At 45.1% G+C, this 27,278-nt stretch overlaps 1 protein-coding gene across 1 annotated transcript in view; it reads left to right on the forward strand.

Annotated features, from left to right (window-relative positions):
• Positions 1–23,960, forward strand: part of LOC141156779 (calcium-activated chloride channel regulator 3A-1-like) — a 69,148-nt gene extending 45,188 nt beyond the window's left edge. The window contains exons 11-14 of the mRNA XM_073643157.1: positions 2,718–2,988; positions 17,470–17,634; positions 20,763–20,999; positions 22,800–23,960. Coding sequence (XP_073499258.1) covers positions 2,718–2,988; positions 17,470–17,634; positions 20,763–20,999; positions 22,800–23,296 — 1,170 coding nt within the window. The 3' untranslated portion in view covers positions 23,297–23,960. The remainder of the gene's footprint in view (positions 1–2,717; positions 2,989–17,469; positions 17,635–20,762; positions 21,000–22,799) is intronic.
• Positions 23,961–27,278: the final 3,318 nt, after the last annotated feature.

The raw sequence follows: 27,278 nt of genomic DNA on the forward strand, positions 1-27,278 counted from the left end.
TTCCCTAACATCATTTGAAGTCTAGTGACTCTCCATACACATTAAATGGACTACTAGTCCCTCGAATTTCACGTTCCACCAAATGTTCATTGAATGTATATGGCTATCTTTAGTTATCTATAATATAACGGGGAATGCGTCCCTCTGTCTGTAGCCTCGATAGACTGCGCATGCGTGACGCGCTGTCTGGCTCCAGACAGAAGCAGGCATCCAGCCGTTACAGGTAAGAGGAGGTGTATGGCGCCGGAGATCGCGGCATGCATAGACACTGAACACATACCGCGATCTCCAGCGCCATACTTACATACTTACCTGACCGGGAGGAGTGTTGCTGCGGCGCCTCTCTTCGCCGGAGACCGGGGCAGAAATGAGGTGTCGGATCGGACCATTCGCATAGCGCTATCCGGCGCCATTTTACTGAAGACACATTTACAGTGAGTCTTCAGCAAAATGGCGCCGGACAGCGCGGTGCTCCGGCGCTGCACTCCTCCCCCGGCCTCTGGCAGAACATGACGCAGCAGCGCTGGAGTACAGAGAAGAAAGGTGAGTATAACTGTTTATTTTTTTTTGTATGTGTGTACAGTGTGAAAGTGATGAGGGGGCCACACATACCAGGATTGTGAGGAGAGGGGACCATATATATACCAGGATTGTTAGGTGAGGGGACCATGCATATACCAGGATTGGGGGGTGAGGGGTACCACACATACCAGGACTGGGGGGGATGAGGGGTACCATACCACACATACCAGGATTGGGGGGGATGAGGGGTACCACACATACCAGGATTGGGGGGATGAGGGGTACCACACATACCAGGATTGGGGGGATGAGGGGAACCACACATACCAGGATTGGGGGGATGAGGGGGTACCACACATACCAGGATTGGGGGGGATGAGGGGTACCACACATACCAGGATTGGGGGGATGAGGGGTACCACACATACCAGGATTGGGGTGATGAGGGGTACCACACATACCAGAATTGGGGATGAGGGGTGCCACGCATACCGGGATTGGGGATGAGGGGTGCCACGCATACCGGGATTGAGGGTGAGGGGTGCCACGCATACCGGGATTGGGGATGAGGGGTGCCACGCATACCGGGATTGGGGATGAGGGGTGCCACGCATACCGGGATTGGGGATGAGGGAGCCATGCATACCGGGATTGGGGATGAGGGGTGCCATGCATACCAGGATTGGGGATGAGGGGTGCTATGCATACCAAGATTGGGGATGAGGGGTGCCATGCATACTGGGATTGGGGATGAGGGGTGCCATGCATACCGGGATTGGGGATGAGGGGTGCCATGCATACCGGGAATGGGAATGAGGGGAGCCATGCATACCGGGATTGGGGATGAGGGTTGCCATGTATACCAGGATTGGGGATGAGGGGTGCCATGCATACCGGGACTGGGAATGAGGGGTGCCATGCACACCGGGATTGGGGATGAGGGGTGCCATGCATACCAGGATTGGGGATGAGGGGTGCCATGCATACCAGGATTGGGGATGAGGGAGCCATGCATACCAGGATTGGGTATGAGGGGTGCCATGCATACCGGGATTGGGGATGAGGGGTGCCATGCATACTCGGATTGGTGATGAGGGCTGCCATGCATACCGGGATTGGGGATGAGGGGTGCCATGCATACCGAGATTGGGGATGAGGGGTGCCATGCACACCGGGATTGGGGATGAGGGGTGCCATGCATACTGGGATTGGGGATGAGGGGTGCCATGCATACCGGGATTGGGGATGAGGGGTGCCATGCATACCGGGATTGGGGATGAGGGGTGCCATGCATACCGGGATTGGGGATGAGGGGCGCCATGCATACCGGGATTGGGGATGAGGGAGCCATGCATACCAGGATTGGGGATGATGGGTGCCATGCATTCCAGGATTGGGAATGAGGGGTGCCATGCATACCAAGATTGGGGATGAGGGGTGCCATGCATACCGGGATTGGGGATGAGGGGTGCCATGCATACCGGGATTGGGGATGAGGGGTGCCATGCATACCGGGATTGGGGATGAGGGGTGCCATGCATACCGGGATTGGGGATGAGGGGTGCTATGCATACTGAGATTGGGGATGAGGAGTGCAATGCATGACAGGATTGGGGTTGAGGGGTGCCATGCATACCAGGATTGGGGGGTGAGGGGTGCCATGCATACCAAGATTGGGGGTGAGGGGTATCATGCATACAAGGTTTCTGGGATGAGGAGGCCATACATACCAGAATTGGGATGAGAGGTGCCATGCATACCAGGATTGGGGGGTGAGGGGTGCCATGCATACCAGGATAGGGATGAGGGGTGCCATGCATACCAGGATTGGGGGTGAGAGGTGCCATGCATACCATGATTGGGGGTGAGGGGTGCCATGCATACCAGGATTGGGGGTGAGGGGTGCCATGCATACCAGAATGGGGATGAGGGGTGCCATGCATACCAGGATAGGATGGTGGGGACAGGATGGGGGCAGCACAAATACCACGAGGGGGCCAGCACATACCAGCATGGGAGACCATATACCAATAAAAATGCTCGCCACCCGGACATAGAATGGGTTCAATAGCTAGTTAGACAATATTGGTCTAAACACACTTGAATTTTACATATAATATTTACAATAGAATTACCCTGTATTTACTTTTTCTGCCCCCACTAATCTTACTGCTGTGATGGCTGTTTACTTCCAGAGAGGAGGTTGGGATTACAGACTTTGTAACCCTCTTACAGCAAATCAAGTCCTAGGCATTACTGTAACTTCCAAAGTAGCAGATGAAAATGTGCCACCGATAATCACCAACTGCCATATGAACAGTAATACTAATAATTACCCAAACCCTATGGTAATCTATGCATCTGTAAGCCAAGGTCTGCTGCCAGTGACAGGAGCCAAAGTAACTGCTATGATCGAATCAGAGAGTGGAGACTCAGTGATTACAGAGCTATTGGATAATGGAGCAGGTAAGAAATTCACGTGGAAATGATTATATAACTCACAGAACTCTATGTGACTGACTGTAGAATTCTTTGTGCAGCTCTCAAAGAAGAAATATCCCTTATTGTAATAAATATTGTATTACTCAGGATGCCTATGATGGAGCCACATAAATCACACTGTTTACAACAGAGCAGTGGTGATCGAGCATGCTCGTTGCTCGACATTTACGAGCATGCTCGGGCGAGCACCTATTATCTTCAGCGTGCTCGGGGGTTCAGTTTTCGTCGCTCCGTGAACATGATTTGTGACTGTGTGACAGCTTTAATTCATGTGAGGAATGCTGGAAAAACAGGCATTCCTCACATGTATTAAAGCTGTCAAACAGTCGCAAATCATGTTCACGGAGCGACGAAAACTTAACACCCGAGTAGAGCACCCTGAAGATAACAGGTGCTCCCCCAAGCATGCTCGTAAATCTTGAGCAACGAGCATGCTCGATCATCACTGCAACAGAGTAATGTGGTTTATGGTAGCACAATAAATGGACTTTATTGCCAGGAAAATGTCAATAGACTATTATAGGCTGAGCTCTATGTAATTTCAAAGTGCAGCCTCCTTTTTCAGTAGACCACTTGGTGACGTGGGAGATGCTTATGCAATTGTATATGAGTGTATAAGGCAGTGTTCCCCAACTCCAGTCCTCATGAGCCACCAACAGATCATGTTTTCAGGATTTCAGGATTGAACAGTGCTGAAATTATCATCTGAGCAATAGTAAGGAAATCCTGAAAACATGATCTGTTGGTGGCTCTTGAGGACTGGAGTTGGGGAACACTGGTATAAGGTATTGATTTTTTACAATTCACTAGCTACGCCTTCAGCTGTACAACAGAGTTGTCATTAAAAATGCATCATCTTCTGCGGTCTCTGTCCTGATCTACACAGCAAAGATGTCAATCTTAACAATCATATTTTTAAAATGTGCACTATTACTGTTGTTTACTTGCATTTTCCATTAAATTACAATTCTGTAGAATAATTTCTTAAAACCGTAACACTTTACCTTCAGTAAACATATTGGTATGTCCTTATGTATAATACGGGCTCAGGAGGTAAACATGCATCATACCAAGCAGATGCTCGCTGTGTTGCATAGCCAGCATCTGCTTCTGACACAGAGTGAAACTGAGCTCTGTCTGCTGCTATCAAACCCTTAGATTCCACTGTTAATCTCTGAGAGTTGCAATTAAAGCACACAGTTCAGGGGTACGCCATTCCATGCATTTATTGCCCCCACACATGAATAATCTCAGGATGCTTTATTGTTGGCATGACATACAACTCATGGTGACTCGCAACTTTTCTTTTCCAGTCAATCATTCTTCTAGATGTTCCAAACAGCTTCATCAGAGAAAATAACTCTGAAGGAAGTATAGAAATTGGACTGCATGGGACTAGATTAAAGTTATTTTCTCTGATGAAGCCTGTCAGGGAGATATTAAGAAAATATTGACCATTTTTCACAAGCCCCTCTCACCCCTCATATCTACCATTTGTCACAAGAGGAGAGCTGACAATCTAAAGAGCGATCTCTCTGCAAATTATCACCTACAGCAAAAGTGACTTGTAAAGCTATAATCTAATTAAACTGCAAGGGTTTTTCTCCCTGGCCGAGGCAGGGAAGAATTAAACACAGACCTGCGAAATAGATACCTCCAGCAGATGGGCAGAGATGGAAGGAAAGAGGAAATAGCTCGTTTAGACTTCAAACACACTCGCAAATAACCAGAACAATTCCCAGCCACAAGTTCCCACGACGTCCGGCACCAATACAAAATATGGAATAGCTCAAGTTCCATAATTCTGATAATAATGGGACCTATATTTTTAGTGGCAGGGTCAGTCAAGGAACAATATGCCTATTTTTCCATAGCTGTGAGCGCCTCCGAGCAGCGGTAATGCAAACGTACCAGAATAACGGATCGCAGCTACACCATGCATGGTCTCTAAAGAAAGGTAAATTCATAATGGAAAATATGGCATCGCTTGCAAGCTTCTGCGATCAACCAGGGATAAGTTATCGTGGAAGTTAGATATTTTAACAAAAAAATGAAGGGTGGAGCCCAAGCACACAAGATGTCATCACAGGGGTGTGTGGGCCGGTCTTCCCCCTGAGCATAAAAGAGCCAACTGAAGATTAATCCATATTCTTTGCCTGGAGTATATATTTATTACAGCAACGAATTCTGTTTGATAACAGTCAAATCTGCAGCGTCTCCCCTCCACCTATGCTGATTCGTCCCTGCAAACTGTATAGAGTAAGTTTCTTCTTTAATCCTTATTATTTTGTGTAACTGCCTATGTATTGTATTGTCCCATTTTGTAAAATCTTGTATATTTTTCATAACACTGACTCCCTTTTGGATTAAATATAAAATTTAATAGTCATGTTTCTTTTGTCCACCCAAAGGCAGGCGTCCGGCCAGGCCTGTATTATATTTCAAATCTGTACGGTGGTGGCAGCGAATAATAATAATTGGGAAATCGTGAAGCTGACAGTGATCGTACGGGGGCGTATACACATACTCCATGTGTTGGTATTTGGAGGTGTGACGCCATACGCACACTGGTCGCTTGCCAATACCTAAGTAGTGAGTAGTCTGGATCGTGTGCTCGCGAATCCCTACTCAATCCTGACGAAATCCGGACAAAGTGACGGCACGGTGAGATATTGCGTGATCTCTCTGGTGTCGTCACTGTGGAATCCTGACAAATTGGTGGCAAGCGGTGGGATATACAGAACATCAGTCGCTGGATTGAGCAATCATTCCTGTCACTAAAAACTTGAACAGTTCTTGCGAGAATTCTGTGTAGAGTTTTAAGAAATTAGACTCAGTGTTTTAATATTTTTTATCTGGGACACTACTGTATGTGTAGCAGTTGCATCCCCTCCTCTTCTTTTGTTTTTCTGTCCTATCTTTTATTTGGCAATGATGGCTACACGTGGAGAGCCCTGGTATACCCAGCAGTCAAAGGTCACTCTCACTGCCCTCTGTGAGCTGACACAGATTGAACCCATGGGCAAAAACAAAGCCCAAATGATTAGTGAACTGTTGCAAGGTGCTGCCGAGCCCGTCCGACAGAAGAGCCCTGATGATGGGACGGCCAGCCAAGGCCCGGATGGCGCTGCTGCTGGGGTCCCACCTGTGATTGCCAGCCATACCCGCAGCCAGGTTAGTGTGGACCCCCACCTGCAGATGGCCTTGGAGCAGCCCGCCGCAGACAATCGTGACTGACGACTGCAGCTGATTCTGAAATTCCAGGAGCGAGCAGAGCAACAGGCCAAAGCTGACTGAGAGTCTGCTGGGTGATAGGCCCAAGCAGACCGAACAGGAGCGAGCAGAGCAACGAGAGGGTGCCGAGCAGGGGCGACAGTACTAGCTGGATCTAGCCCGGATTCAGAAGGACCCATCCACCCTGCAGATCCGTGAGTCCAACAGTGCCAACAGCTTTAAACACCATCCTGAGCATTTCCTTGTAATGGAAAAGGACAGAGACTTGGACATATTTCTGTGGGGATTTGAAAAAGCCTGCAGAGAGTATCAGCTGCCTGAAGCCCAGTGGGCCAGGTATTTAACTCCAGGGCTCAGAGGAAAGGCTCTGGAGGTGTTTGCTTCTCTCCTTTGAGAACAAGATGGAGCCTATGAGGCCGTCAAGCAGGCCCTGATAAAAAAGTACCAGCTGACTCCGGAGGTTTACCGGAAAAAGTTCAGAGCCCTCCAACATGGACCACATGACAGCTACGGCGATGTGGTGGATGGGCTCAGAACCAACTTTGAGCAGTGGGTCCAAGGACTGTCAGTTACCACCTTCGAGGACCTGAAGGATTTGATGGTGAAGGACCAGTTTCTTTGTCTTTGCCCAGTGGAAGTGCGACAGTTTGTGCTGGCCCGGGAGCCAAAGGAGGCCTCCAAAGCCTCCAAGATCGCAGATGCTTATGAGGCCAACCGCACACCAGAGGTGCAGAAGTCGGCCACCGCTAGCTGGAAAGGGGGTAAGCCTACAACCACCCCCAGTGCTCCAGCCAGCAAGCCCTCAGCGTGTTCTGCCCCATCTTCCAGCTCCTAGCCAGCATTTGACTCCCCTAAGTGCTATACTTGTGACCAAACGGGTCACGTCAGCCTTGTCTGTCCGGAGAGGCAGAAGATGGACCCCACACCTGAGGCCTCACGACCTACTGCAGCCATTCTTTTTGTGGGTGGGGCAGTTGGCCGGGCCTGGGATAACTTACAACCAGTTACTGTGGGCAACACCGTTACTGTTGGCCTTAAGGACTCTAGCGCAGAACGTACCCTCATCCGCCCTGAGTTCTTGTTACCAGAGGAACTCATTCCTGGGAAGACCCTGACTGTAACCGGGTTTGGGGGTGTTCGCCGTCCCCACTAATGTGCTATTGGGGACTGATCTGGGATGGTTGGTTGCCCGATACATTCCTGACAACCCTCCCAGATCTGATATGTCATGTAATGCCACTGTCATGTCCAGGGTCGGTCTGGCCTGGCGGGAAATCGGGAAATTTCCCGGTGGGCCCCGACATGAGAGTGAGAGAATTGGTGGCGGGGGCCCTTTAAAAGTGTGAGCCTTTTAAAAGCGCGGCTGAATCAAATGTAGCGTCGCGCGCACGGCACATTCATTGGTGACAGCGGGCCTGCGGTGACGTGCATGCAGCATACTTACCACGTGACTCTCTGACACTAAGAGGATGGATTCTGTGGCAGACTGTGGTGTCAGGTGACATTGAAGGTGCTCTCTTCTGGCCTCTGATACGCCGCGGCCGCGCTCTGCTTTGCTTTCTCTCTGCTCCGGGGCTGTCCTATGATACGCCGGAGCCACAGAACCCGACGTCTCGCTCTGCTCTCCCTGCTCCAGGGCTTCTCATACGGTTCCATCCCGGCTCCATATCTGTTCTGGCCTGCTCCCCTGTAGTAATACCGGCTCCCGACCAGGTGGTGGCACCGGAGCACCGCCCCCTTCTCTCCTGCTCTGACTCTGGGCTTTTTAATACCGGCTCCGGGGCTGGATATGTGGAATGTGGCCTGGCCTGGAATTGGAAACAAGGCTGCAGTCCTACAGCTCTCACTGCTTCAATTTCATGTCAAGAGCACCGTGCCAAATTTTTATGGGTGAGTTATATGGCTGTGTGTGTGTGTGTGTATGTATATATATATATATATATATATATATATATATATATATATATATATATATATATATATGCCTGTGTGTGTGTATATGCATGTGTGTACAGTTTGTGTATATGCCTGCATGTGTGTGTATATGCCTGCATACATGCGTGTGTGTGTATATGCCTGCATACGTGCATGTGTGTGTATATGTCTGCATACATGCATGTATGTGTATATGCCTGCATACAAGCTTGTGTGTGTGTATATATGCCTGCATACATGCATGCGTGTGTGTGTATGCCTGCATACATGCATGTGTGTGTATATGCCTGCATACATGCATGTGTGTGTGTATATGTGTGTGTATGCCTGCATGCGTGTGTGTGTGTATATGCCTGCATACATGCGTGTGTGTGTGTGTATATGCCTGCATACATGCGTGTGTGTGTATATGCCTGCATGCGTGTGTGCGTGTGTGTATATGCCTGCATGCGTGTGTGTGTAAATGCCAGCATGCATGCGTGTGTGTGTGTGTATATGCCTGCATGCGTGTGTGTATGCCTGCATGCGTGTGCGCGTGTGTGTGTATATGCCTGCATGCGTGTGTGTGTGTAAATGCCAGCATGCATGCGCGTGTGTGTGTATGCCTGCATGCGTGTGTGTGTGTATATGCCTGCATGCATGCGTGTGTGTGTATATGCCTGCATTCGTGTGTGTGTGTATATGCCTGCATGTGTGTGTATGCCTGCATGTGTGTGTGTGTATGCCTGCATGCGTGTGTGTGTGTATGCCTGCATGCGTGTGTGTGTGTGTATGCCTGCATGTGTGTGTGTATATGCATGCATGTGTGTGTGTATATACATGCATGTGTGTACAGTGTGTGTGTGTATATGCATGCATGTGTGTGTACAGTGTGTGTGTATATGCCTGCATGCGTGTGTGTACTGTATATGCCTGCATGTGTTTGTTTGTATGTATTTGAGTGCCTGCATGTCTACGTGTGTATATGTGTCTTCACATGTGTGTGCGTACTTCCCTGCGTGTCTGCATTTTTGTGTGTGATTGAGTGTGTCTGAGCATGACTGCGTGTGCATTTCTGTGTGTGCTTGCCTGCGTGTGTACGTGTCCCCATTTCTGTGAGTATGTGTATCTGCGTGTGTATATTAGGGCTCTTTCACATGTCCTGATATTTACGGGACTGGAGATATCCATGTCCACCTGTGTGTCATCCGTGTGACACGTACCGGCGCTTGGGAATCAGTGTACAGTTAGCGCTGTTCCCAAGAGCCGGGTGCTAAGTGCTGCCCTCATCATAGATCCCTGCCGGTGCTGCGATCAGCAGCAGCAGGGTCAATGATGAGAGTAGTAGTCTACTCCCTCCGTGTCCAACTGTAAAAATAGGAATAAAATAAAAGAATCCTTATACTCACCTCTCCTAAGTGTCACCTGCTATAATCCGTGTGAGCGCTCACTCCGAGGAGAATGACTCCTGCAGCGAGCGGGCCCCGGAGCTGCACTCAGTGATTGACAGGGCACCCCTTGTTGAGTGCAGCTCTGGGGCCCACTCGCTGCAGGAGTCGTTCTCCTCGGCGTGAGCGCTTGCACGGATTACAGCGGGTGATGCTTAGGAGAGGTGAGTATAAGGATTTTTTTATTTTATTCCTATTTTTACAGTTCTACACGGCGGGAGTAGACTACTACTCTCATCATTGACTCTGCTGCTGCTGATCACAGCGCCGGCAGGGATCTATGATGAGAGCAGCGTTCAGCACCCGGTGCTTGGGAAGAGCGCTGTCATCAGTGTGCAGAACGTTTTGCGGGAGGTGCAGCAGGTAAAAACATTCATTTGAATGGGTCTACGTGTACCAATGTCTCTGGTACGTGTGGAAACTGTCACCGCATGTACTGACGTGTGAAAGAGCCCTTAGTATGTGTCTGTGTGCGCTTGTTTTCGTGTGTGTAAGAGCGCTTCTGCATATCTGTGTGCTCTTCCGAAGATTTATTATATTTGGGGAGAGAGGGGAGAGAAATTTTAGGAGACAGAATGAGGAGATGTGTGAAAAAACAGTATGGTGAACCAGAGGAGGGGTGGGAATGAGTGCAGGAACAGAATGGGGAAGGGGGATGTGTGAGGAAACAGTATGAAGAGTGGGGGAATAGTGTGAGGAGACAGTATGGAGGGAGAAAAATGTGAGGTGACACAGCACAGAGACTAGGTAGTGTGGGGGAAGGTATAGAGATGCGGCAGTATGGGGGAAACAGTGTGAGGGCACAGAATGGGGGGAACAGTATGCTGAGGAGGGGGAGTGTGATGAAGGGGCACAGTATATACACTGGACAGTATAGGGGGGACACAGTGTGAGAGGACAATGTGAAGAGGGGGCCCAGTATGGTAAGGAGAGGACAGTGTGGAGAGCAGGTACCATAAGAGGGACAGTGTGGAGAGCAGGTACCATAAGAGGGGTAGAGTGTATGTCATGTTTTGTGCAGGGAGCATTGTAAGAGTTAGGTTTATTCAGGGGCTCAGTGTAGATATTTTTATTCAGGAGCATTATAATGACACTGCTATCTTTAAGGGCATCGTGTCGGGATGTGCTGCAGAAGACCGGAGAAGATGGAAGTCTGCGGAGACGAGCTATGGATGGGAAAAGTCATCAAGGGGTCTGGACAAGATGGAGACAAAAAGAAGGAGAACGACTCTAATCAGAGAAGACGTCTCAGGTAAGATACCTGGATGTAAATGTTCATTTGTGATCCTGCCTGTGTCTCATCAGTATAGTGGTTCCTGTATGGTCCGCAGTCTGATGATGACTGATAACAACTCCCAGTATCTCTATTGTTAATTACATACTGGGAGTTGTAGGTTTATGTGATAGAAAGATATATGGGGCTGACCTGACATTACAATTGATGGTGGTTCAGATGATGTATTCATGTACTGATGTGTTTGTGCACGTCTGCGTGTCTGTGTGTTTGTGCGCGTCTGCGTATCTGGAATAATATGTATTTTTGTAAGATGCGTGTATGTAACTGTGCATTGTGGTGTGTAATAACATTCATATGCTTGGGACACCTTTACTAAATCTATTAGGTATCTTTCACATGTGTTAGGGAATTCCATTTGTCTTTCCACATTTAGGAACAGACAAGTGAAATTTGCTAACCTTGTCATAACTGTCACCATTGGGATGTGCTTGTATGGAGCGGGTTCAGGAGCTGAGCCTGCTCCATACCGGGCAGATGTCGGCTGTGTTACATAGCCGGCGTCTGCCTGTAACAGCAGTGATCAGAGCTCGCCTTGATTGCTGCTGTTTTGAGTATTTCAGTGCCCTTGTCAATCACTGACAGCGGCATTTAGATAGCACAATGGCCGGTGCATGCAGTCACCTGTTCCCTTCAGCCCCCTGTGACACAGTTGCAGGTTGCTGGTGGGTTGCCAGTAGTGCTGAGTGAGCGTGGTCGGATAAGAGACATTACAGTCACCGCGAACTACAAAGTGAGCGTGCTGCAATAACTTCCGGCACCTTGATTGCGACACTTCCATGGAGCCCAACCTCAGGCTGAGCTTCATTGAATGACTAACATGGCAGCCGTACCTGTCTCCCTCCTTGCACCGATCCTATGACAGGAAGCGAGTGGCAGTAGGGAGAATAAAATGTAATTTTCTCCGTGTAGCCAATGCTTTTCCATTAAGCCGTCTAACCAGGCTTTAAACCCTATTTACCTGCAGATTACCCCTATATCTGCAGATAAATAGCGTTTTTCAAGGTGACAAGTTACCATTAAAGGGACTCTGGCAGTACGGAATGACTGTCCGAAGAAAGTCCTGCCACTCAGTGCTTCACAGTGCAGCCAATCATGTAACTATAGTGCATTATAGAAAAACATAACAAGTAATAAAACCGTTTATGGTGGGCTGTAGTGTGGGCCCCTAGAGTCAGTTCTCCTGGTGGGCCCTAGGCACCCCAGTCCGACCCTGGTCATGTCGATGTAATGCATAATGAACATGTGTGTTGTGGTAAAGGGGAACTCAGCCACATCACACGACGGGGTGATGCTGCTGAGGATCCCCTAAAGTGAGCCAGCATAAGTGCTAGGGGCAAGGGGAGCAGGCACGGGTACCAGGAAGCAGGTTGTCCTGTGCAGGTAACAAGTGTCACCCCAGATGGTGACATGGACAGTGGTAGCTGCCCCGTAGCTAGCACAGTGCCCCAGGTAGCCATGAGGGATGGAAGGGTAGGCCCCACAACCAGGCAACGCAAAAGAAAGGTGTGTCCCCCTGTCTTTCAGGGATATGGGAGAAAGGTACCCATAGCCTGTCAGAGGTGTGGGGAAAATGTGTCCCGAAATGGTCAGGGTGATCGGAAAGCTGGGTCCCCAGTCGGTCAGAATAGTGGGCGAGTTGGCTCCACGGCTTGTCGGATGAGCAGGAGGGGTGGGTCAGGAGGTGGGCTTAAGGGGCGATCTGTAAATCAGTCCCTACGCCACCTCAAAGAGGGGGAGATGTCAGGGAGATATTAAGAATATATTGACCATTTTTCACAAGCTCCTCTCACCCCTCCTATCTACCATTTGTCACAAGAGGAGAGCTGACAAGCTAAAGAGCGATCTCTCTGCAAATTATCAGCTACAGCAGAAGTGACTTGTAAAGCTATAACCAAATTAAAATGTGAGGGTCTTTCTCCCTGGCAGAGATGGGGAAGAATTAAACACAGACCTGCGAAATAGACACCTCCAGCAGATGGGCAGAGATGGAAGGAAAAAGGAAATAGCTTGTTTAAACTTCAAACACACTCGCAAATAACCAAAACTATTCCAAGCCACAAGTTCCCTGGAAGTCCGGCACCGATACAAAATATGGAATAGCTCAAGTTCCACAATTCTGATAATAACGGGACCTATATTTTTAGTGGCAGGGTCAGCCAAGGAACAATATTTTATTTTTCCTTAGCTGTGAGCCCCTCCGAGCAGCGGTAATGCAAAAGTACCAGAATAATGGATCGCAGCTACGTCATGCGTGGTCTCTAAAGAAAGGTAAGTTCATAATGGAAAATATGGCGTCGCTTATAAGCTTCTGTGATCAACCAGGGATAAGTTATCGTGGAAGTTAGATATTTTAACAAAAAGATGAAGGGTGGAGCCCGAGCACACAAGATGTCATCACGGGGGGGTGTGGGCCGGTCTTCCCTCTCAGCATAAAAGAGCCAACTGAAGATTAATCCATATTCTTTGCCGGGAGTATATATTTATTATAACAACGAATCCAGTTCGATAACAGTCAAATCTGGAGTGTCTCCCATCCACCTATGCTGAGTCATCCCTGCGAACTGTAAAGAGTAAGTTTCTTTTTTAATCCTTATTATTTTGTGTAACTGCCTATGGCCTATGTATTGTATTGTCCCCTTTTGTAAAATCTTGTATATTTTTCATAACACTGCCTCCCTTTTGGATTAAATAAGGTGTGATGCCATACGCTCACTGGTCGCTTGCCGATACCTAAGTAGTGGGTAGTCTGGATTGTGTGCTCATGAATCCCTACTCAATCCTGACGAAATCCGGACAGAGTGCCGGCATGGTGAGATATTGCGTGATCTCCCCTGTGTCGTCTCTGTGGAACCCTGACAAAGCCCCTTTCATACTGTTGGTAACATCTGCACGAATGATTGAGCAGGAGAAGAAAAGGAGAGCACCACCATGAGTCCAGTGTCATGTCAACAGTGAAGGATCCTGAGACCATTGTGTGGGTTTATTTTTCATTTAAGGGACAGTTAGATGCCTAAGGCTAAGTGCCCACGATGCAGAAATGCGGCATATTTTTTCCGCTTCTCCCTGGCAGGAAAAATGCATGCAGATTTTACATGCATTTTTCCTGCCAGGTAGAAGCATTTGTCAAGCGTTTTTGCATGTGTGGCGCCACTGAGGGTTCAGTCGCCACAGAGGTACTGCATCTCACCCTGAGGTGTGGCATCTCACTCTCAGGTAAGGATGGAGTACTGCCCGGGACCCACCCACTTGCATCCATTACACTCCACTTCAGAGAGAAGGGCGAGATTGCTCCTAAGGGAGAGCACAGTCTCTAGTCCCTAGCTGGAGGGCGGAACCATGTAGTGGGTGTGGGTGGAGGAAGTAGTTTAGGGGAGCACTTGAGAAGGAGGATATAAAAGAGGGAACCATCTTGAAAGACAGGGTTCAGTCAGAGGTGGACAGTGAGAGGATCAGGAGCTCTGTAGGAGCCCTGATCAGGGAAGCGGGCCTAGTGTGAGAGGCCCAGGAGGAAAGACTGAAGAGGAAGGGAGCAGAGGAAGGCTCCAGGAACAGAGGGGATCCCAGGGGCACGAGAAATGAGGATGCCACCCGTGCGCCTGAATCTACCAGGACGTGGAGGGATCAGGCCGCAGAGGGGACCGGCCCCTAAACTAGTGGAGAACTACAAACCTCAGCTAGGAAACCGGAGGCTTCTGCACTTTCATGGTGTAGTTGCCAATTGCTGCAACTAAATCGCCGAAAAGGTAGCCACACAGGATTCAGGGGACTGCAGGTTGCCCGCCAAAATCTGAGGTTACCGGCTTGGGACACTGGTTGCGAGGTGCAGGGCAGGAGGGTGAGAGCCAGCGCAGGAAGATGACCGAGAAAGGCACACAGAACGGGGTCCCGTTAAGTACTCCTGAAATACCTGAGGGATTGCTGAACCCCTGTCTCAGTGAACGCAGAACGACGTGGGTGGTGATAATTTGGCCATTGTAACCAGGAGCGACGTGATAATCGTGAGTAAACCTTGAAGATTGCACCCCACTGTCTCTGTGAATTATTGCTGCGCCATCACCAGCCCTGCACTACACTGCACAACAACAGTTACCTCATCTATAATCACCACACAACCGCCCTGGAGCTTAGCTCTACCTGTGGAGAGCTGAACTAACTCTGCTGCATTACCAACACAGGTGGCGCCACAAACATTAAATTATAAAAACTTTAATTCCCCTTTTCTCAACATCCCCTTTTATTGACTGCCCTGGGTCACGGACCGGGTCACCGCCACTGTGACATGCCTAGCAACGACCGGCCCGGCACCGAGGACCCCACGGCCCAGGGGCGCGTCACATGCATTTCTGCATGCGGGTTATCAAGCGCTTTTCCAAGCAATTTTAGCATCACTTGGAAAAGTGCTTGACAACTTGGTCACATTATATAAATCCATGCAACCGGCATGGATTTATATAGTGTGACCAAGTAATAGTTAAAAAAAGAATAAAAATGGTAAAAAGTAAAAAATAAAGATTAAACTTACCTTCCGATGGCCCCGGTATTTTCTCCGCTTCTTCTGGTCTGTTGTACGCCTCGCGGTGGTGTGAAAGGACCTGCGATGACGTCATTGAGTCATGTGACTAAATGACGTCATGGCAGGTCCTCACACCACCGCGACCCATACAACAGAAGTGACGCATCGCTGAGGAGACCGGGGGATGTAAGTATAATCTTTATTTTTTATTTGAAATTCTTTTTTTAACAGGTTCTACGGTACCCAGGTCTGGATGAGAGTCTCCTCTTCTCCAAACCCGAGTACCATCCGCACATAGAAACGCATGTTATCTGTGTGTGCAAATGTACTGACACGTATAATATGCGTTTCAATGCAAGTCAATGGCGGCAATTACGCTGCGTGTCCGCAAAATTAATGGACATGCTGCGTATTTTTTCGCAATGATAATCCGCAGCGGAAATTTCCGCAGCATGTGCACAGCACATGCGGATTATCATTGGGGAACATGGGGCACGTATTACCAAGCGTTTTTTAAGCGTTTTCGCTGCAGAAATTCCTGGCAAAAACGCTTGAAAAACGCATAGTGGGCACGCAGCCTAAGAATGCTACCATGAATATGAATAAACATTGGTATCTAAACATTCCTGGAGCAATTTGGTGAAGAACAATGCTTTTTCCAGCATGTGGGAGCACCATGTCACAAGGCAAAAGTGATAACTGTGTAGCTCAGTGAACAAAACGTTGACATTTTAGGTCTATGGCCAGAAAACTCCCCAGATCTCATTCCCATTGCCAAGCCTCAAATAGTAAGTAGACAAACAAAAACACAGAAATTGTGATAAACTCCAAGCACTGATTAGAAAAGAATGGGTTGTCCTCAGTCAGGATTTGGCCCATAAGCGGATATCCGGTTGCCAGAGCAAAGGGCAGACGTCTCGAAATATAAGGGTCAACAGTGTAAATATTGAGTTTTTGCATATCTTGATATATTTGTCAATAAAAGTGTGAAAACTTCTGAAATGCTTAATGCTTAGAATTATATCTCAGTGACCATAGAAACATCTGACTAAGAGGTCTGAAACACTGAAGCACCAAACTTTGTGAAAAGAACAATTTGTGCCAGACTCAAAACTTTTGGCTGCAATGGTATATTATGAAATGTTTACTAAAAGGGTTTTTTTTTACTTTTTTGCCATTTCTGACTGCTGAATGAGTGATCTTCTGTAACTGATCTCACTCTGATGGGATGATTCATAACTTACCTTTGTTCTTTTGAGCTCTTCTTTGATGAGTTATTATGACCACAAGTTCAACAAAACTGTTTTTGTAATCATAAAGCAGCTAGAAGAACCTCAAGAAAAGGAAAATAAGGATATTGCCATACAGTGAGAATGGGTGGGTGGCCTAGCTTCTGAAAACTATAAACTGTCCCTAAAGCCCCCGTCACACTAAGCGAGATCACTAGCGAGATCGCTGCTGAGTCACAAGTTTTGTGACGCAACAGCGACCTCAGTAGCGATCTCACTAGGTTTGACACTTAGCAGCGACCAGGCCCCTGCTGTGAGATCGCTGGTCATGTCGGAATGGTCTGGACATTTCTTTGATCGTTGAGGTCCCGCTGGGTAGCATGCATCAGTGTGTTTGACACCTTACCAATGACCTTGTTGACGACTCAGACACAGAAACACATAGGCGTGCATCGTTATACAGGTCGCTACGGGTCGCCGCATCGCTGCTGCGTCGTTGGGAAGATCTGACGGTTTGACATCTCACCAGCGACCACATAGCGACGCAGCAACGATCCGTGACAGGTCGTATCGTTGTCGGGATCGCTGTAGCGTCGCTTAGTGTGACGGGGCCTTTAAGAATGAGCTTATTGACAGATTCTCAATTGTCTCATTCTGCAGCCAGCAAAAATCAGTGCAGCACAAATGCTATAGAAGCAAAATGGTGCAAAATTTGAAATGAAACCAAATGCAAATGTTATTTTTATCCAAAGATACATGCAATTAAGTAAAAAATATTTTAATTCTTTTACATTTTTGTGATATTTTAAGGTATTGACGTAGCAAAAAATGATGGAATTTACTCCAGATACTTCACCTCCTTCACTGTAAATGGAAGATACAGCTTAAAAGTGCGAGTTATCGGTGAAGATAACAAAAGTCGACTGATGTTACCAAGGAGTCGTGTTCTTTATATGCCTGGCTACATTAACAATGGTAATGATCAAATATTTATAGGACATTTTGGAAAAGAATCTGATTGCACTTGATCACTGGTGGAAGCACAGCTGTATTCCTCCTGCAATTGTGGGGTTCAGAAGTCTATAAATCTGACAGTTAAAGAGGACCTGTCACTTGCTCAATAAAAACTGAGCTAAAAATTCCCTGATCTCCCCTGATTGTGCAGCTCTTTTCCATTTCACGCTGCGTCACTCCACTGCTGAGATATTCACAGTTGTTGCTTTTGAAGCACAGTATGTGAAATTTCTGCTTGCAGTCTAAATGGATGTTTCCTCAGATTCTTATTTGGGGGCGTGTTCTTTCACGAGGGTGTGTGCTCTCATCTGGGAGTGTGTGCGTTCACTCCTCTATCCCAGATGCTGCCAGTCACAGCTGCGCAGTATTAGATTTGCTGTCGAGCTGTGATTGGCAACATCTAGGATAGAGGAGTGAAAGCACACACCCCCCAGATAAGGCTCTGAAGAAACACCCAGTTCAACTGGAAGCAGAAATTTCACATACTGTGCTTCAAAAGCAACAAATGTCAATATCTTTGCAATGGAGTGACACAGCGCAAAATAAAAAAGAGTGGCAGAATCAGGGGAGCTCAGGGATTTTAACTAGATATTTTTCTCAGTTTTTTTTAACAAGTGACAGGTACTGTTTAGCTGCAACAAAATATGATCAGTTGCAAATATATATAATAAAATAAATATAAAAATCATTTCTAAATTTTGGATATTTTAACTGATAGACACCATATGAAATCAATATGAAATCAAATATTCCCCATAAATTTGATATCTGCATAATTGTAACAACATGTATTATAATATACATACCTACACTGTATGGTAGGTCAGCGAGAATCAGTGTAAGGTTCTTCTTAAAACCCTTATAAGATTATATAATCACCCTATTAGCAGTTCCAAATTTATTATGCAATGTTTATTGGAATGTATTGCAATGTATTAATGATACATAACAGTTATTAACATAAAATAACCAACTTGCTTCCCCTAAGGGTATGTTTTTCGAGTTTCCATTTGGAAAGCATTCCATCTGCAGCATATTTCAATAGCAGCAAAGCGGATGAGACTTTGTAAAATCTCATTCACAAGCCATGGGAAAAATTTTAAGCAGAATTTGCGTACCAGTGGATTTTCAATTTGCAACATATCAAGTTATGCTGCAGATTTTCGCAGCAGATTTCTCCCTTTACAATACACAAGTTGAAGTTTGTGGCAAATCTGTAGAAAAAAATCTATGACAAACCCACATGGGACATCACGGCAGCAGCCCTGAAACAAAGACCACTTGAGGGCAGCAGAGAGGTGGCGCTAAAGTGGCAGCGAGGTTTCCAAAAGAAAATAATGCTTATTTTGTGATTTTACAGCATTAATTAACTTTGCTCCAAATTTGTCTGATCTCGAACAACCCTTTTAAACCAATATTAAATACATCCCAGATCAAATGCACTTGTTTCCCTTTGTTTCTGTATTCTTACATGCATCAGATACAGCCAGACAGTTTTTGCATGTCTTAAGCTCATTTTTACATTTTCACATGTTTAAAGCACCATTCCATCATTTTTTTATTTTATTTTACTGCTGGAGTGGTGCTTCAAATCTAAGTCCCCTGCCCCCTGTCCTTTACTCACCTTCCAACATCTTCATCTGTTATTATTGCTGCTTCCGGCGGTCTCCAGTAGTTTGTGACTTACCGGACTCAATACAAGTCTATGAGAGCCTCGTTCTGACTCTAATAGACTTCTATTGAGAGCTCGCGGCATAGCGTCTGACTTCTGGCGAGTCAAAAGCTGCGGTCAGGACTGGAGCGGCAAGGAAAAAAGGTGAAGATGCCGGAGGATGAATATAAGAGCAGGGGCAGGGACCTTATGTTTACAGCGCCATTCCAGTGATTAAAAAAAAAATACTCTGGAGTGGTGCTTTAACACATGGTCAGCTCAGTCAGTCACATGCTGAAATCATTAGATGCTTTTTCCTGATAGATTTGAGGAAAAAAGCCATAGAAAATGGTAATTTTACAATACAAAGACCCTGATTCATCAAAGCTTTTATGCCAAAAAAGTGAACATTTTCACGTCAGTTTTTCCCAGCTCCGACAAAATGGATGGTGCTGGTGCGGGACTGGGATGCGGCAGGGGTGTAATACCAGAGCTCATCAAACTCAAGACGAGCTGTGGCATTCCCTACGCCAAAAACCACACTCCAGTCCCTGACTGAACTAAGATTTCTGGTGTGGCTCAAGGAGGCGCATGCCACTCAGCAGACGCTCCAGATTCATGAAGAAGCATGTAACACTTCATAAATTAGGAGCATCTGACTCCACCATGCCCCCTCATCAAGACCGGCAAGAAAATAGCCGTGCTTGATGAATCTGGCCCAAGCATCCTTTCTTTCACCTACATAGCATCAAAGATTATATTAACAGCTCTGAAGTGTTTCCAACAAAAAGAAAGAAAACATAATGGCCCCGATTCATCAAGTCCAGTGATTTTCTTGCCGGTCTTGGTTTTGATGAGTGGTGGAGTCAGACTCTCCTTATTCACAAAGAGGCACACGCCTCTTCATAAAATTGGAGCGTTTGAGAAGTGGTGTGCGCCTCCGTGCGCCATACCAGACATCTCACTCCAGTCAAGTACTGCTGTGATATTTGTGGCATAGAGGAACGCCACAGCTCATCATGACTTAGACAAGCTGTGTTGTCACGCTGCCGCCACACATGTCCCATCCCAGCTGCACATGTTTAGTCAGAACTGGGAAAAACAGGCATTAAAATGCCAAAAGTCGCATAATTTTTGCCCAACTCCGAGTTGCATAGCTTTATCAAAGGTGTTACACTACTTTTTGGGCCTAAAAGCTTTGATACATCGGCGCCTATAACTTTACAATTATACACTTACAGAGACATAAGACATCTCTGATAAGTCCTCCTTGATTCAAGGGTTGGCACTCTCAGCTCAACAGCAGTTGCCGACTTCTATTCAGTCTAAATACTCTGTCGATGAGCTTTTTTTTTAATCAAAATTGTATTTATTACATATGGAAGTAAATTTAATTTAAAGCTATTTATTAACAGAAATGTCCTCATTTATTTTTCAGACCAGGTCATATTAAATCCACCCAGACCCACTATTAGTGATGATGACCTGCAGGTTAATTTTGGAGCATTTAGCAGGACAGCATCTGGTGGTTCTTTCGTTGTGTCCAATGTCCCTTCAGGAGTACAGCCAGATATTCACAAACCTGAGAAAATATCTGACCTGGAAGCAAGACTAGTACAATTCAGGACTGTGTTGTCTTGGACAGCAACTGGAGATGATCTGGATCAAGGACGAGGTAAAATAACAGATATGAGACAATGAATAAAACATAAATATCGCTCATTTTACATGCAGCACTATTTTATTTTTAAATTGAGCACACCGATCAGACCACCTTATACGTTAGTGTTGTCCGAGGTACGACAAATCCAGCAGAGTGTTGTGGCCTCTATTATATAAATCGAGGCCACAGTACAGGTGTGAACAGAGCCTAAGCCAGTATTTTGTGTTTCTGTGCTGCATATGAGTTTGTGCAAACATTTATACACACATTTACTACTTACATATACGTAAACTAATTAAACAATAGCAGATATACACACATATATGTACAGTCACTTACTACACAGAAATACACACACTTGGAAAAGTGTCAGAACTTCCCCGGCTCTTGGTTTCTGGATCCACATTACTATTGTACTAATAGGCAGTCGAAAGTTTGTGCTGCTCCCTAACACCAATTTCAAATTAATTGGGATATGAGAGCTGCTAGCAGGAAGTGAGTCCCTTTGTGACTGAAGCCGCATGGGAGGCAGAAGTTCTCTGTAACTGGGGAAGAGAATTAGGTCGGAGGAATGGAGAAATTTCCAAAACCCGTTAAAGAGGAACCCTCAGAAGCAGCTAATGAGAATACTGCAAAGCACCTCCCACACAGAAAAGTAACTGTCTTACCTAATTACAGTACTGTATCTTGAAGTTAGTCAGCCCCAATACAAAATATCCAATAGGGCTCCCATCTATCACAGGTCTGTAATAGTATTAGTCTTCTCATATGGGCTAAAGGGAACTTATGCACTCTCCCTTAGGCTCCAGGGCTGGACTACAACCTCTACACCCACTATAGTTATGCCACTGGCAATAGAGGAATTGGCAATGGACATGCCATTACTGCAAGGGCCAGTGGCAAGTCAAGACTTTGTCAAGAGTATGTCTTGTGAAGCAAATTGTTTTTTCAAAAGTTTTCCAAATGTCAGAAAACCAATTTAGCAGTCATCATTATACAAAATATGCTGATCTGCTCAAAGAACCCACAAATCTCGGCATATCTAGTTTTGCGACTAATGGGAAATGATGATTGGTTGGAAATGATAATTTAGTTACTGCAAGAAAGTTCTTGTACTTTCAGGCTTACATTTATATAAATTAGTCTCCCAGTAGAGGAAAATACTCTATAAGTCAATGACCGACTCTTTAACGAGCCTTGCAACATCTACAGACAGCTATTTCAGGATGCTTACTTCTAGCTAGTGTAGAGCAGGGTTTGGTTGTCTGAATGAGACACCAAGGAAAAAGCTGTCTGGGATGAGTTTCCGGCTTGGATTTTATCATGTTGCAAGGCTCATTAAAGGGTTGGAAATTGACTCTCCACTTGGTGGCACTCCATACTCAGCTGGTCTCCTTCAGGAGAGCCATCCCTCCTTCTCAGACTTACTGTATATTATATATATATATATATATATATATATATATATATATATATATACATATATGTGATGTCACAAAAATGCTGGCTCAGAGGTTACCACAGTGCTCAGATCGTGAGATTGATTCTGGCTCATGCCCAACTTGTGTGGACTATTATGCTGTCATCATGTTTTCATGCTCTTCATCCAGGTTTGCTACTTTCCCTCAGCAGCCTAGAACGCATATTAGTAGAATAAATGGCTTTTGACAGAATTATACTGAGCCGGGCTTATTAAGCACAGCCAAGGTGTCTACTAACCGTACAAAGTTTGGAATAACGCATAACATTTCAGAACAGACATACTGAACTCTCAGTACTTTAATAACATGTTATTCTAAAAAATTTTTTCAGCTTCTAAATATGAACTGAGAATGAGCAGCGACCCGAAGAGAATCAGAGAGCACTTTGAAACCAGCACATTGGTGAACACTGCCAGTCTCATCCCGCAGCCAGCCGGATTCAAGGAAAACTTTATATTTACCCCTGAAAGTATTACCATAGGAAATGGCACTGCTCTGTACTACGCAATAGTAGCTATAGACAAAGCGGGGCAGAAATCAGACAGGTCTAACATTGCACAATCTGTTTTCTATAACGTCCCTCCACCATCTCCTACCACCTCTCCGCCAACCACTCTGCCAACCACTCTGCCAACTAGACAAGAGCTGACAACTACAAAAACGCTCATCACTTCAGCATTTAATACGCCCTCCAAAGAGCCTAATTGGAAACCAGACACAACAGTAATAACTGCCATTGTATGTTCTGCCATCATTGTAATTTGTATTCTTGTATGTATAGTTATTTGCATTGTCGCCTGCAAAAAAAACAAAGGGCGGCATGTATAGAATTAATTTGGGCTGATATCTTTGTAAGGTCATGTTTACACATGTAGGCCTTATACAACAAAACTGACCAGGTTGCCCATAGTAACCAATCATAACTTTCATTTTTCCATAGCAGCCAACCACAAGGCAGCTTTCATTTTTTCATACCGGTATACGATATGAGAACTGAACTCTGATTGGTTGCACAACAACTACAAGGACAGTTCTGATAGATGAGGCCCCATCTTTGAATTTTTGTTTTTTTTTTAAGGTAAAATCGATCTCAGAGATGGAGAAAGAATTACGTTTTACTCACTAGTATTTATTCCTGTAATCACTAAAATAAAAATGAAGATTGCATAGAAAAGAACCAAGATTTATTGATATTTGCCTGAGAAGTCGCCATTGTAAAATGTTATGTAAAAAAATTAAATTTGTAATTTGAGCACTTATTCTGAACTTTTTACCTGTGATGCATCTAAGGTTTTATTTAATTAAAGGGGTTCTCCTGTGCATGCTGCCATTTATAAGGAAGTGAACTTTTGGTGACAAAAACTTCCTGGTAAAACCTCCAGATAACCAAAGGAGAGATCCACAGAGAATGACTGTAATCCCATGTTGTCTGGGAACCATCCATACAAATAGTATATATACTTCAGCAAGGACATAGAGTGGTTAAAGAAGCTGTCCCATAAACAACATTCATCACCTATCCACAGGATTCTACAGAAGTCCCTATATGAATGGAGAGCTAGGGAGCATGTGCAGACACTCGTTTAGACTCTGTTCGGACATGCTCACTACGCTTATTCTCTCAGAGAACCTTGGGACCCCCATTCTTGTGATAAGTGGACTTCATCAGCAATCAGATCACCAACAATCATAACTTTGTTACTCTTGAATATGTGATATATGTTATTTATGTGACAACCTCCTTAAGGCCTCTAGATATTTCTGGTATGTATTGTGTTTATTCTTACAGCCTCCATTTTTTTGATACAATGTACAATTTGTACAACAAACTGCCTTTCTAGGTCGAACCTTTGATGTACAGGAAACCATGTCTTTATAGACTACCATAGTTCAGAACTAGGCCATTTTCTCCTATTCCTGACCAGGCACATTTTTGGGTTTGAGGGTACATGTGCTTTTAGCAGCTCTAAAAAAAAATTCTTGTTCAGATATTCAAATAATTTTAGGCTTTTTTTCAGCAAACGTAAGAAATACGTGTCTGATTTTAAATTTATTTATTTTTTTGCGACCACACAGGACAGCTAAAAGCATTTTAAATTGAGTTTCCTTTTGTGTAAAAATTATTTTTATATTTTGGACATTTTTTTCCAATGGTGGTGGGACTAGAAACAACAATTTGAACTGGTGGTGTCTCTTTTTTTATTTTTGCTTTATTTATTTCTTTGAATTTTTTTGCTTTTTTAAAATTTTTTTCACACACTGTTCCCCCTAGATGGTCTTAAAATACCACTTTTTGTTGTTATTTTTTTGGGGGGGGGGCATTTTAACATATTAATACATTATTTTTAAAGCCAATTTCTCCTGTAACTGGTATCTGTATATTAGCTCCATTTACATGGGAAATTCAGTCTCCTAGGACCCCGCAACTCCTGCTGTCTCCCTGCACCCAGCGATCACTGAGGCTGAGGAAGTGCTGACAGTGCTTGCTATTCTCTATACATAGTGCTTGTTTAGCAGAATCTTGCGCAAGCAGTTTACTTTGCATTGACATTTTAGACTGTCAGTGCAGAGTAAAGTGTGGACCGCCTGAATGTTTAAAGTCTATGGGTGGTCCAGAACTGGTTAATATGAGTGATGTTTATGTGCTAGTTTAATGGACAAACAAGATACAGTATGTCAAAATCTTTAAAATTTATGACAAGAAATCAACCACTAGGGAATATACAGAATATAGCAGCATCAGCAATGCATGGCAGTTAAATACATTAAATTAAAAAGGATACTTCTGTTTCAACTAGCATAGCTTGCTAATTGTGAAAGGGTGCTTCCTACCTCTCCCTGTGTTGGTGATGTGTATAAAACCTGTGACACATATGAAGAAGCTGGCTGTATGACTTGATCATTAGATAAGCCAGGCCCCTTCTCCAAATCCTATTTCACATTGTATCACATCTTACAGAAGAATTGTCATATATATCACTGGCACTTCAAGACTTTTGGGTACACTTTTTGAGTATATTAGTGTTGTTTTTTTATAAGCTATAGTAATTCAAACAGGAGTATCCCTTTTAATTTATTGTATTTACCCACTATATACTGCTGATAGTGCTGTATTCTGCATATTTCCTAGTGGTTAAATTCTTGTCACATATTTTATAGACTTTGGCATGCTGCATCCTGTTTATCCACGACGCGATCACATAGCCCTATGAATCACTCATGCTAATACAGACATGGTTTCCTGTGTAATGAAAAGATATGCAGTTTTAATACATTTTGTGTGTCAGTTTTTCATGCTCTTCAAGATATCTGCTTACGATTATTGAATGAAAAATTACAATTTTTATTTTCAGAGGTAGAAAACCTGTCCTGGCCATGTGATCATACATGTGACCTCTGTGTACCTATGTGATCATCACATGGTGAAAGATCTACACTGTGAAGATATGAAAACCTATAAGACTGATGCCAGAAAAACATGGTCAACAGTTTATAGATGCAAATGAAAAAAAAATACTAATATATTCTAAACTTTTCACCCAATTCCCCCCTCAGTTGTCCCAGAAGTCTGGAAGTGTTAGTGATGTGTATGACATTTCTTCTAAGGGGTGATGTTTCTCCTTTTAGGCTATGTGCCCACGTTGCGGACCTGAAGCATATTTTTTACGCTTCTCCCTGGCGGGAAAATCGCATGCGGATTTTATATGCGGTTTTCCCGCCAGGTAGAAGCGTTTGTGAGGCGTCTTTGCAGCGTCTTTGCATGCATTTCCGCATGCGGGTTATCAAGCACTTCTCCAAGTGATTTTAGCATCACTTGGAAAAGTGCTTGACAACTTGTTCACACTATATAAATCTATGCAACCGGCATGGATTTATATAGTGTGACCAAGTAATAGTTAAAAAAAAAAGAATCAGAATGGTAAAAAAAAAAAAATAAAGTTTATACTCACCTTCCAATGCATTCTCTGCCCTGTCCGGAGTCTTGAGCGGCTCACGCTGTTGTGTGCAGGACCTGCGGTGACGTCATTGAGTCATGTGATGGGTCACATCACTCAATGACGTGGCAGGTCCTTCACACAACAGCGCGATAGCGGAAAAACACCGGGAAGACATCAGAAGATAAGTATAAACTTTATTTTGTTATTTTTATTACAGGTTCTTTGGTACCCAGGTCTGGATGAGAGTCTCCTCTCATCCAGACTTGGGTACCATCCGCACATTGTTTCCGCTGCGCTTCCGCAAAATTAATGAACATGCTGCGGATTTTTGACCGCAGCATATACGCTGTGGAAAAATCCCCAGCATGGGCATTGACATTGCGGAATGCCATTGGGGACCATGGGGTGCGGATATACATGCGTTTTACAAGCGTTTACGCTGCGGAAATTCCGCAGCATATACGCTTGTAATACGCAACGTGGGCATGCAGCCTTAGAGACTGACAATCCAAGCCTGGCATGTCAGAGTGAGGAGACATACAAGCCATGCATGCTCCTATAGGAAATTAAATATGCAAATTGCCTCTTTAGAGAGGAAGAGGACTAGAACTCTAATGCCACATATTGAAGGGCAACACCCCAAAACATTGTGTCTGCAAATTAAGTTTCTGGCTCTGGCTTTTATCCTCAGCCATATTACAAGGCTCGTTAAAGGGTCGGTATTGACTTTTAGGATCGGTGCTTCCAATAGGTGGCGCTAGAGTTCTAGTCCTCTTCCTCTCTGAAGAGACAAGTTGCATGTGTAAGATGTGATGCAATGTCACAGCCTCAGGTAGGAGGGAGCTTCCTTTCCTGTGTTGGTGACGTGTGAA

The sequence above is a fragment of the Phyllobates terribilis genome, unplaced genomic scaffold, assembly GCF_046119375.1.
Source record: "Phyllobates terribilis strain yellow unplaced genomic scaffold, ASM4611937v1 Scaffold_8__6_contigs__length_399053987, whole genome shotgun sequence".
NCBI classification, from domain to species: Eukaryota; Metazoa; Chordata; class Amphibia; order Anura; family Dendrobatidae; genus Phyllobates; species Phyllobates terribilis.